At 49.6% G+C, this 10,799-nt stretch overlaps 1 protein-coding gene across 1 annotated transcript; it reads right to left on the bottom strand.

Moving 5' to 3' along the window:
• Positions 1-1,652: 1,652 nt before the first annotated feature.
• Positions 1,653-10,024, bottom strand: Cckbr (cholecystokinin B receptor). The gene is made up of 5 exons (XM_063256622.1): positions 9,782-10,024; positions 3,945-4,196; positions 3,547-3,796; positions 2,928-3,097; positions 1,653-2,755 (listed from the first exon to the last, which is right to left on the bottom strand). The coding sequence occupies exons 1-5, from the start codon at positions 9,930-9,932 to the stop codon at positions 2,217-2,219; spliced, it is 1,362 nt and encodes a 453-aa protein (XP_063112692.1). The 5' UTR covers positions 9,933-10,024; the 3' UTR covers positions 1,653-2,216.
• Between the last annotated feature and the right edge of the window lie 775 nt (positions 10,025-10,799).

The raw sequence follows: 10,799 nt of genomic DNA, 5'->3' as shown, positions 1-10,799 counted from the left end.
ATTGTACTATTTAATTTTCCTAGTAGCAAGGTGAAGTTAGTGTAAGCATTACCACTTTATAGCTGAGACCCGAACCCACTGAGATAATTTGCACAAAATCACAAAACCTTTAAAGGGTAAGGAGACCATAACTGGAACTCAGGTCTCTGATGATTGAATGAACACAACACAGTGTAATGAAAGGAAAAAAAGCTTTGGTGTCAGATACCTGAGCTCAGTTCTTGGTTCTATTCTGCCTTCAGGGCCTTATAAAACTTTCTTAAGCACTTTCAGCTTCATTCCCTTCTAGTGAAGAGAAATGTTCTGCAGAACTGTTCTGAGAATGAAATGGACTACCGTATATAAAATGCCTGTCACAGAGCACCAAGAAGGATTAGATTTCACCTCTCTCCCCTCCACCATTTGGCTCAATCATCTTCCCACTGCATCATTCTGCTCCCTATTCAGGAGAGGAAATCGGCCAGGAACTCAAAGAACTAAAAGACTCAAGGCCCTGGACTGTGCAAACACACAGCTATGCTAGGAAGACCAGGCAGCAGTTCAGGGAACAGGAATATTAAATCTGGCCCTGATAGCGTTGTTAGCTTTCAAGAGGAGAAAAGTAGATGGCAGAAGCCTAAGATTTCCCATCTGGTAACTAGATAGGCACAGAAGGGTGATACACGGACAGGCATAAGTGTTCTGTAGATTGGAGAGCTCTGTAGATTAGAGAGCTAATGGGTGAGAAGTTGGGGTTTTTGAGACTACACTTGTAAGCTATGTCTTAGTCCAGGCCTGGGCCACAATTCTAAGCCTCACAATGCAGGCTAAATAAGGCTAGATCCAGCCCTCCCTGACCTGGACCCAGCAGCCTCTGATGACTACCTAGTCCCCACCTGGAAGGACTAACGTGGTGGTATCTTTCCATACTTCTTTAGAAGGAATGGTTGGATGTGCTGGGGAGCCTTTGGGCAGAAAAATTGAGGAAAGCATACGAGGAAAAAGCCCCAATATTTTCCTCCAGTGTCTCAGACCAGCTGGGATTCTATTTTTAACCATCCCTGTCTCAGGCTGACAGCTTGGAACGCCTTCTCCATCCTTTTCTTCCTTCATCCTCCCTCTTGCACCCCCAAACCCCATAGAAACAATGGATGGGAAAAACCCTAGAAGACCTGCTCTCCTTTCTCACTGTCCTTTATTACTCTATTTAGCCCCCAGAATCCTCAGTGGATGGGTTTTGGAAGCATATTGGCTGTAAAATTAATGAAGCTCAAATTTCAGTGCTTCTCACTTGCATTGGCTCCTTCAAAATCCCTGGCCGGGACCCTAAGAATTTTGTATCTGTTCATTTTATTTTATTTTTTTAAAAAAGGGCACACAAAACTTGGGTCTGCCTCACCATGGGTGTGGCTTTTCCCTCATCTCTAGCTCAGTGTCTATGTCAATATGGTTATTTTTATCTTGCTGTAATGTATTGTATGGCCTAGGGCAGCTTTCATTCCTGTTCTAGATCTTAGTTTTCCATATCCATTACAGATGAAGTCTCTTTTCCCAACACTATGCCTATGATTATCCAACACTGGACAGCTATGGGAGGGACCTGATAGGGAGGACTTCCCAAAATCCCACATCTTTTCATCTGCCCCCAGAAAGTCCCGAAAGGAAGTCAAGGATGAGAGCAAGTCATTTATTGTGTTTTGAAGAGGTCTGGTGAAGATGAGGGGGCAGGGCTGCAGTCCTTAACTGGAAAGGGACGAAGAGAGAGTTTTTAGTCCTAAAGAGCCTGTTGGTCAGGAAGGTATCAGGCCTGTTGTATTTTCAGTGCTGGTGGGGAGAAGTGTCTTGTGATGTCAAACTAAAGACAGCCTGGAATAACCCAAATCAGTCCTGTGCCACGGTCTGCTGCCCTTAGAGAATCAGTGTGATTAATGCATGTGGGCATGAGGACCGGTCAGCTGTCAGAGTTCCCAGTGCATAAGGATGCTGCTAAGGATGCTATGTTTGCCTGTCAAGATCAGTGCCCTGTCTCTAGGAAGGCCCTCAGGGAGCCTCCTTTCTGTGTAAAGCTCTGGTGTGTGTGTGTGTGTGTGTACTATGCCACCGTTTCCTGAGTGTTGGGTTAGTCGATGCTGTTGAGTGTTAGTCTCTCTGTCAAGTGTGGTTTGTGTTTCTTGTGTGTCTGGATGTATTTGTGCTTACAGGATGCCTGTGCTGCCTCAGCGCCCCCACCACCCCCATCAGCCGGGCCCCAGCGTGCTGATGGTGGTGTAGCTCAGCCTGGACAGCGAAGCAATGGAGGGGGTGGGAGGGTCCTCCTCTGGGAGAGGCCTGGGACGAGCTCGAGGAGGCCTAGGGCAGCAGCGGGCGCAAGTGTCCAGGCAGGCCTGGCGAAAGCGACGGTGCATGAAGCAGTAGACCAGTGGGTTGACACAGGCGGAGGCGTAGCTCAGCAAATGGATGAAAGAGATGGGAGCTCCCGAGAGGGCCCGATGCGCACCCGGGCCGTCGAAGGCACGCCACGTGTTGGCGCTGTACACCGGCAACCAACACAGGAAAAAGAGCACAACGATGACCAGCAACATCCGCACCACGCGCTTCTTAGCCAGCAGCTTGGCCTGGGTGGGCCGGGGGCCAGGTCCTGGTGCAGGGGTGGACGCCGCCAGGGCCGACAGCTCCAGGGCCGGCCGAGACCGTGGCAGTTGCACATAGCAGCCGTCGCTGTCCTCGCCTGACAGGCCAGATTCAGGCCGGCAACGCCCATTCTGGTGAGCAGGACCTGGGCAAAGAGGGTGGGCATCAGAGCAGAAGAGAGAGTTCTCCTAACACCAGCCCAACCCGCACGGACGCCCCCTAGGGACCGGCTTTCCAGCCTCCTCCACTTGCTCCTCTACCCCAGATTCTCTAGGCTCCGCCTCCTCGCGAAACCCCGCCCCTTTGGGTTTGCTCACCTGGCGCGGAACCGGACAGACCTCCCGGGCCTCGGACCCTGCTCTGGCTCTCACTGTCGGCGTCACCGTCAAAGCGAAGCCCTAAGTAGAGCTCGCGGGAGATGAGCCCGTAGGCCACTGCCATAACCACTCCGGGGACGAAGAACAAGAGCAGGAGCAGCAGTACTGACCTGGAGACAGGAGGCAGACGGGTCACATGGGCTCTGTCCCAGGGGAGGAAGAGCGAGGACTAGTATTTCTAGGGCTTGGGGCATAGTAACTGAGGCAGGAGTGACTTAGAAATGCCACCTGGAAGGGTCAGAGGCCTGGAGCTCGGCCTAAGCTGGAATTCCCGGCTGGTGGGTGCACAGTGGGAGTTGGGGTGGTAGTTCTTGGAGCAGCTGGAGAATTGCTCTGGAAAGACTCATTAACGTCTGATGGAAATGCACAAGGGAATTCCTTTTTTTTTTTTTTAATTTATTTTTGTTATTACATATTTGCAGGACATAATGATTACATTCATTGCGGGGAGTTGGTGCATGTATGTAACACATCTTAATCTTTTTTACAGCCCTTTCCCTTCCCTATCTTCTCCCCTCCCTCCAACAGAGAAGAGAATCAAGATTGGTGGGCATCTTACCAGGTCTGGCGGACCCGTGCGTTGGGCCAGCGATGCACGCACTGCAGCACACGAGGCCCTACCGGCTGCACAGCAGTGTACACAGGGTAGGGGACCATGAGCAATCCGGACAGCAGCCAAGTGGCTAAAATCACGCGAGCTGCGTGGGAGCGGGTCTGCCACACTCGAGCCTGCAGTGGTCGGCAGATGGCGCTGTACCGCTCCAGGGCGATGGCCACAAGGCTGAGCGTGGACACGCTCACAGACACCCCTAAGCAAGGGAAGAAGGGTCACCTTGGAAAGCTGCACCACACACTTAACAGTGTGATTTTTCACAGCTCCCCATCAGGGAAGACCCCCTCCATTTATCAAGGCCTTTAGGAGGGGAGAGGGGAAGGGGGTTGGGGTGTGTGACCCACCCATGAGGTAGGAAACAGCCTTGCAGATGACGGTGCCAAAGATGAATGTGCCCATAAGATTGGGCAGGAGTGTGAAGGGCATGCAAGCCACAGCCAGCAGGAGGTCACTGACTGCCAGGGAGAGCAGGAAAGCATTGGTCACAGTTCTCAGGCGGCGGCTCAGTCCCAGGACCACAATGATGAGCACATTTCCTCCAACGCTCATCAGAAAGATCACTGCGTAAAGGGTGACTCTGATGGCCAGCTCCAATTCTGGGCAGAAAAAGGAGAGGAGGCATTAGGGACTCAGGGCCCCACCCAACCAGACCCTGTTGATCCCACTTTTCCCCAACACTTGCTACCCAGCCATATTCCTGTATCCCTAGAATACTCCGTCCCACTCACCCAGGGCTTACTCAGGGAGCGATGAACTTAAGCCCTTCACCATCTGAACTTGCCCTTGAGGCTTAGTTATACTGACCCAACTGTTCTCTTCCTTAAGAAAATCTGTCACTTCCCAGGGTTTGTTCCAAATGCTTTTCTCTTTGCAGCCAAACTTCTTGAAAGGATTCTGTTTGTGTCTTCCCAGTCACTTAATCCATTAGGACCCAAGGTTCTGTGCTCCATTACTGTTTGAACACTTCTTCCCAAGATCACTAGTCTTTGACTGCCAAATCCAAAATTTCCTTCAGCCTATTGTTCTCAACTTCTCTGTACTATGTGACACTATCAGTCACCCACATTTTCAATAGCATGTCTGTATTCTCTAACACAGAGACAATCCTCCACCCCATTCTTAGCTCCTCTTTGCTGTCTGGAACCCCTTAGCATCTCACAAGATCCTCCAGACTGCAGTCCCTCCTCCCACCCCTCCCTGAGCTGCACCCACTTAAGCTACTGGATGACTCAGTTCCTTGAGTGCATCATGAGCACTCGTGACTCCTTCCCTGCTCAAGTTAGTATTTGTGTCTGAAATACTCTGTGCCAACCCCATGCTTCAACCCTCGTCACAAAATTATTTTCCATATCTGGTGAATTTCTATTACCCTTCATTTTTCAAAACTCAGGTGGACGGCCACCTCTTCTGTAGGGCTTTCTGGGTACCTCATTTGTATTAATTTCCCTTCTCTCTGTCCCATGCCTGCTCCTTACATTTTCTACTAGAGCCATTTTTACTTTTTCCCTTTCACTTTAATTATCCAAACATTCATTCTCGCTCAATAAACATTCATAGAAGACTCCCTCTATGCCAGGCAATGGAGACAGTGGGATAGATATGACAAGTTCTCTGCTATCTGACAGCTTATAGTGGAGAGGCAAACTCAGACACGTAATAGACAACTGCCACTCAGTTGCGATAAGGAAGAGGTTGATGGATGTACTGAGCATTGCGGGAGATCACAGGAAGGACATGTAGTGTTGCTGAGTAAGTCAGAGGGCTGGGAGGCCAACCCCACTCATTGGTGTCATTGCCCACTGGGAAGTGGACTCATACTTGGACCTCTGCATTACAGCCATGCGGCAAAAATTGAATTGGACCGAATCCCTCACACCCACAGTCTCAGCATGAGGGAGATTGAAACTTGAAGACAAGATGGTGAGGGACAGAGCCTCCCACATTGTGGTGTGAGAAGAGTCCAAAGATGCAGCCCTAGCTTTTGCAGCTCCATACATTGATTGACTTTTGTCTTAGCCCCAAATTGACTGTATTCCCATAAAAACAACCAACTGACTTAAAAGTGGTGGGCAGGCTTTTCTAAGCAAGGACTCCACAGAACTAAGGCCTCCAGTCCTGCCTTTCACTGGTACATTGAATCTGGTCATCCATGAACATGGGCATCAAAATAATACCCATGTCTCTGTGGTAAGCACAGAGAGCATCTAACTGACCAAAGGGGAAGCAAGGATCAAGTGGATACTAACGAAGGGAGCAGCAGTACTATGGAAGGTATGCTGGTGATGTCAGCCTGAGCACTGGCTAATACTTCAGTCTTTGAGACAATATATGGACAGCTGAAAGCAACCCTTATTTTTCTGAGAGAAAGCCACTTCTACAGGTGGATAAGTGATATCAGATTATGGGTCATATTTAAGCTTAGGAATTCTGAGTAAGCGTTGAAACATTTGAATAAGAAAGAGTTCTATCTAAGTTTCTAGGAAATATGAATTATATGAAATCTGTAAATGAATCAGGGAATATCAAGTGATGATAGTAATAGCTGAAAGAGCAGAAGCAATATTCAACTATGTGTGGGCAGCATTTAAGTGGATATGAATGTGAAGAGGCAGGTTAACATGTTAAATTAAGCTTAGTTTTAGATGTTAATCTAATTGAGTAAAATAACTTTGTACAAGTAATGTTTAGGTCTTTGCTGGTAATATATGAGTGTGTGAAAATAATATCCTTGGTTTTGTGTAATATCTGGAGAAAGATTGTATAGACAAGCATGGGCAATATGTGATTGTGTGCAGGTGAGATGAAAGTGAGTATCATTTGATGAGTAGCATCTCAATGACTGTGGGCAATATTAAAGTGAGTTGTGTAACATCTGTCTGTGGGTAAGATCTGAGTGAACGTGGGTGATATTCAAGTTTGCAGGCTTATGTAAGAATAAAGTTGTAATATTCAAATTGCTCCAGTGGCAACACTGGAGCAAGGTTAGGTAATATATACATCATCAGGGGTAATATCTGAGTGAGTGTGGCTCAAAGAGTAAGGTTGGACTCCCTGGGTATCATCCAATGTAGTGAGCAGCGGCTCCCAGGCAAGTGAGGCCTATCCCTGTACCTGCTGTCTAAGCCATTTTACGTATTGCTTTTTCAGGGGCCCCTGCTCTGTTGACTATGCTCTTTCTTCTCAGAATATAAATCTTCACCTCTTGACCTTTTCCTATCAAAACAGTTGTAAAGAGACAGGTAAAGTGTCCTAACACTGTAGTTCCAGCTACTCCAGAGGCTTAAGTGGGAGGATTACTTAAGCCCAACAGGTAGAAACCAGCTTGGGTAGTGTAGTGAGATCACATCTCAAAATTTTTAAAAATGTTCTTTTTTTTTTTTTTTTTTTTTGTCTTTTTCGTTTTTATCGGTACCAGGGATCGAACTCACGACTGCCTGCTTGCAAGGCAGGCGCGTATGCCACTGAGCTAAATCCCCAGCCCCTAAAAATGTTCTTATCTCTATTGCTACTACTATTATTCTAACACAGACATACACACACACACAGAGGTACATGCTCACACCCTTCCTCAATCCCATAGCATTTCTATCTACCTCTCTCTTTCTCTCTCTCCCTTCCCCCAGCCTTCAGTGTGGAGTAGTCAGATCTCAATATCTGTAAGTCGTTTTAAACACTTCTTCTCTATTGAATCAGAAAGGTGCTATTCTGACTGAATTTTTCTTATCTGACTTGCATCAGCGAGGCTTTGACATCACTTAGCCTACCCAGCTTAAATTCCTATTGCCTTGCCTTCTAGAAGCACCTAGCTCCTGTCTTTCTAACAGCTTTGTGTAAATCTCCTTCATGAACTTTCTTTCCTCTGCATGGCTTAATGTATTAGTCTTTCAGGGTCCTGCAGGATTTCTTTTCTTCTCATTTTGCACAAACTTTGCATGATTTTTATCTGTTTTCATGGCTTCCACTATCTCCTTTAGGCAATGACTTTTCAAGTCTATATTTCCAGGTTAGGTTTCTAAGGCAAATTCTAGACCTCTGGATTCAACAGCTCACTGGGTAAGCAGCATTTTAAACTCAGGTTCAAATCAAGATAGCATGATGCTGCCCTTTTCCAAACCTGTTTCTGCTCCTTTGATATATTTCATATTACAATGCACCAGCATCCATTCAGTTGTCCAAGCCAGAAACCTGGTGTCATCTCTTGACCTTTTCTACCCTCTCCACTTCTGAGCATCTCCAAGTTTTGTTGATTCCATTTTCAGAAGTGACTCTCAAATCCATCTGCCTCTTTCCATCCTCACTGCCAGTACCTCAGTCAGGCATTATCTTTCACCCAGATCTGTGCAGTATAATGGTGTTTTAAAGTACCCCCTCTGCGCTCCACCTCATCCTCCAATCTACTTTCTGCACAACACAGGAATCTTGGCAGTACCACTGAATCTTTCAGTAGTTCTCACTGTCATCAGGGAAACCAATCAGGCCTGTCAGGCTCTCTGTGTGTACTCTGGGCTAATTTCAAGCCTGGTTCCTATTTACCAGCCTGGTTCCTATTTACCAGTGATGGTATTTGTTCCAACAACTCAATAACGATGTCACATTGAATAAAATTGCCATGGACTTAACTTTGGGCTTTTCACACATCCCATTAGTGTGCTTGAGATACTTTTTGCTTCTTTTCCCCTTCACTGGGCTGGCTCTCCCTCACCTTTTAAATTTCTGTTTACAACCCACCTTCTCAGGAAGCTAACCCGAATCTCAAGACCAGGTTGGCGATGCTCCTCTTGTGTCTGCACTACCTTCCCTTCTCAAGACACTCCCACTTTGTGTTGCCATTCCCTTCTTACTTGTCTGTTTTTCCTAGTAAATTTTGAACCCTATGAAGTAAGAACCATCAGTTTTGTTCAACTCATATTCCTGCTGCCTAGCTCAGTCTCTGGTCCAGTAAATATTTGCTGAATGAAAGACTCTAGGTGACAGTATATAATAACGGGCTGAGAACTTTTCCTTTTCTGAATGTAGAGCAATTCCTTTCTGAAACACTGCTTTTTCTCCTAGAATTCCACTCCTTTTCTGCTTGCTGAATTCTAACTTCAACAGGATGCTCCCCAGGTTCATTCTCTGTGAAGTTTTGTAGACCTGTCTCTTTTGACCCACAGCTGAGACCCTCTCTTGGGGCTTCCATGCTGGTTGTGATTTTTCCATGACCTTATCTCCCCTCTGCAACTGACTATGCACTAATGAGACTACAGACAGGGTCCAGTTCACTCCTGTGTCAACAGCACTTAGCCTGGGAACCACCATGGCAGGTGTTCAGTAAACACTAGTGGAAAGGGGAGAAGCAAGAAGGGGAAAAAGCATATTTTGAGAAATTCATCAAGACAATGAAGATGTTAGTTGATGGGTACAGTGAGTCATTTTGAAGAGCAGTCTGAAAAGGGATGATTGGGGAGAGAAACTAGTGCCACAAAGGGATGGGGTGATGAAGGGGCAGCCAACTCTGGGACAGGAGCTCTCCGAGACCTAAGGAAATGCAAGATTGGAAGGGACTTGGAGAATTCTGAGCAAGAGAAGTGACCTGCAGCCTTGAGAACAACTCCAACTTGAGAGGCAGAGGGACTTGAGGATGAGTAAAATGGAGCCGGGTGGCTCCCAGGAAGAACCCCGGGTCCAGCCTCATTCAGACCTGAGATCTTTTTATGGGAAAGCTGGAGTTGGGTGAGAGACAGAGGAGATGACAACTCTAACTCTTGCCACTCAGGACTCCCAGAATGCTCCCTCCTCCACCAGCCTTGCTTCTTCTTGCCCTCCTTCCTTCCTGCCCTTAGCCACCGAGGTTCAGTGAGTTGGATATACTGTAACAGGAAAAGAGATCAGGCAGGGCTGCCAGAGGAGGTCCTTGCCTCACAACTGTGTGTGCTGCGTGGTGCTGCATTTTGGGGTGCCCAGCAGCTCTGGGTGTGACGGGCAGGGCAGGGGTAGGACCTGAGGGACTCTCCCCAGGTGGTGTGAAAGTGCTGGAGTTGTAAGTGCTGTGGGGGCCAAATGCCGCGTGTGGGCTGGGTACTATGATGGAGATGCCATGGGCGGTAGAGCAGGCAATTCCGAGGTTGTGTTGGGGGGCTCTATTAGTGTTATGGGCTTCAGTCAGAAGGAGGTTGTGGCTAGGGCTTAGGGAGGCACCCACCTCTCGTCCCGGCGCCTCGGATGCGAGGGGTTTCGCAGCTGACGTTGCCTGCACCGCTGCTGTTGAGAAGCGGGCCAGCCGGGCGGCACAGGGGAGCCCCCGGCCCAGGCCCGGGTCCCTGGAGGCTCCGGTTCAGCTTGAGCAGCTCCATGGCCCCTCCGAGCCCGCCGTCCCTCTCGTCGCCTCGGGGCGGGCTCCCCGAACCTGCACCTGCCCTCGCCGAGATTCCCGCCCCCGCCCCCGCCCCGCCCCCGCCCCGCCCCCGCCAGGCCCCGGGTCCTCTGCTCCTCCACTTGCCCCGCCTAGAATCCAGTCCCTCCCGGGCTGTGGTCAGCCTGTCCCGCAAGGTGACCCGCCGCCCTGTCCCCAGCTCTGGAGTTACTGGCTCCGGGTTCACCCCTCCCCTAGACCTCCCGCGTCTTCTCGTGGAGACGTCCCTTCTCTCATCCTCTCCTTACCAACGTCCCCAGTCCTGAGGAGTGTGAGAGTGTGTGTGAGTGTGTGAGTGAGCGAGTGTGTGCGCGCGTGCTCGCTCGCTCCCGGGGCCCCAGAGCGCACTGGCTGGTGGGGAGGAGGTTGCCGAGGGAGGGAAGGTGAAAGGGGCGGGCTGGGGCGGGGCGCAGCTCCTGCGGAGCCTTCCAACATCTTCTGGTCTAGGGCCAGGAGGTGCTCTGGAGACCAGGCTCCGGTTTGGGGGTCCCCTGCTGCAGCGCAGGTCCCTGAGCCCGGGCCGCCGACACCTACTGTGCCGCAGTGACCGCAGTGACCGCGACACCAGTGCTACCATAGCTCCCGCAGCTCCTCACTGAGGGGTCACGGGGACAACATACTCTCCGTCCAACTGAGGACCAACACCCAGTACTGACCCCAGGGTCCCCGGGATCCCTCAGCGACGCGGAGGGGTGGGAGGGCGCCGTCTGTCCACGGGCAGCCTTGGCAAGGGGAAATCTGGCCGAAAGAAGAGTCAGACTTGGGTGCAGAGGGCAGCTAGGAATGGACGCTAGAGCTGACCCGGTGG

This window comes from Cavia porcellus, unplaced genomic scaffold (genome assembly GCF_034190915.1).
Source record: "Cavia porcellus strain 051 isolate PalLab524CR breed Dunkin Hartley unplaced genomic scaffold, mCavPor4.1 scaffold_9, whole genome shotgun sequence".
Classification (NCBI taxonomy): Eukaryota; Metazoa; Chordata; class Mammalia; order Rodentia; family Caviidae; genus Cavia; species Cavia porcellus.
Note: the sequence above shows the minus strand (reverse complement) of the source record. Positions and strands in the feature narration are given on the sequence as shown.

Excerpts from the sequence above, each read along its gene's own strand:
- Cckbr (XM_063256622.1), bottom strand. The coding sequence starts at position 9,932 with ATGGAGCTGCTCAAGCTGAACCGGAGCCTCCAGGGACCCGGGCCTGGG. Across the intron at positions 3,797-3,944 it reads GGCTGTTTCCTACCTCATGG|GGGTGTCTGTGAGCGTGTCC; the intron begins GTGGGTCACACA and ends TCCCTTGCTTAG. Across the intron at positions 2,756-2,927 it reads TCTGTCCGGTTCCGCGCCAG|GTCCTGCTCACCAGAATGGG; the intron begins GTGAGCAAACCC and ends CTCTTTGCCCAG.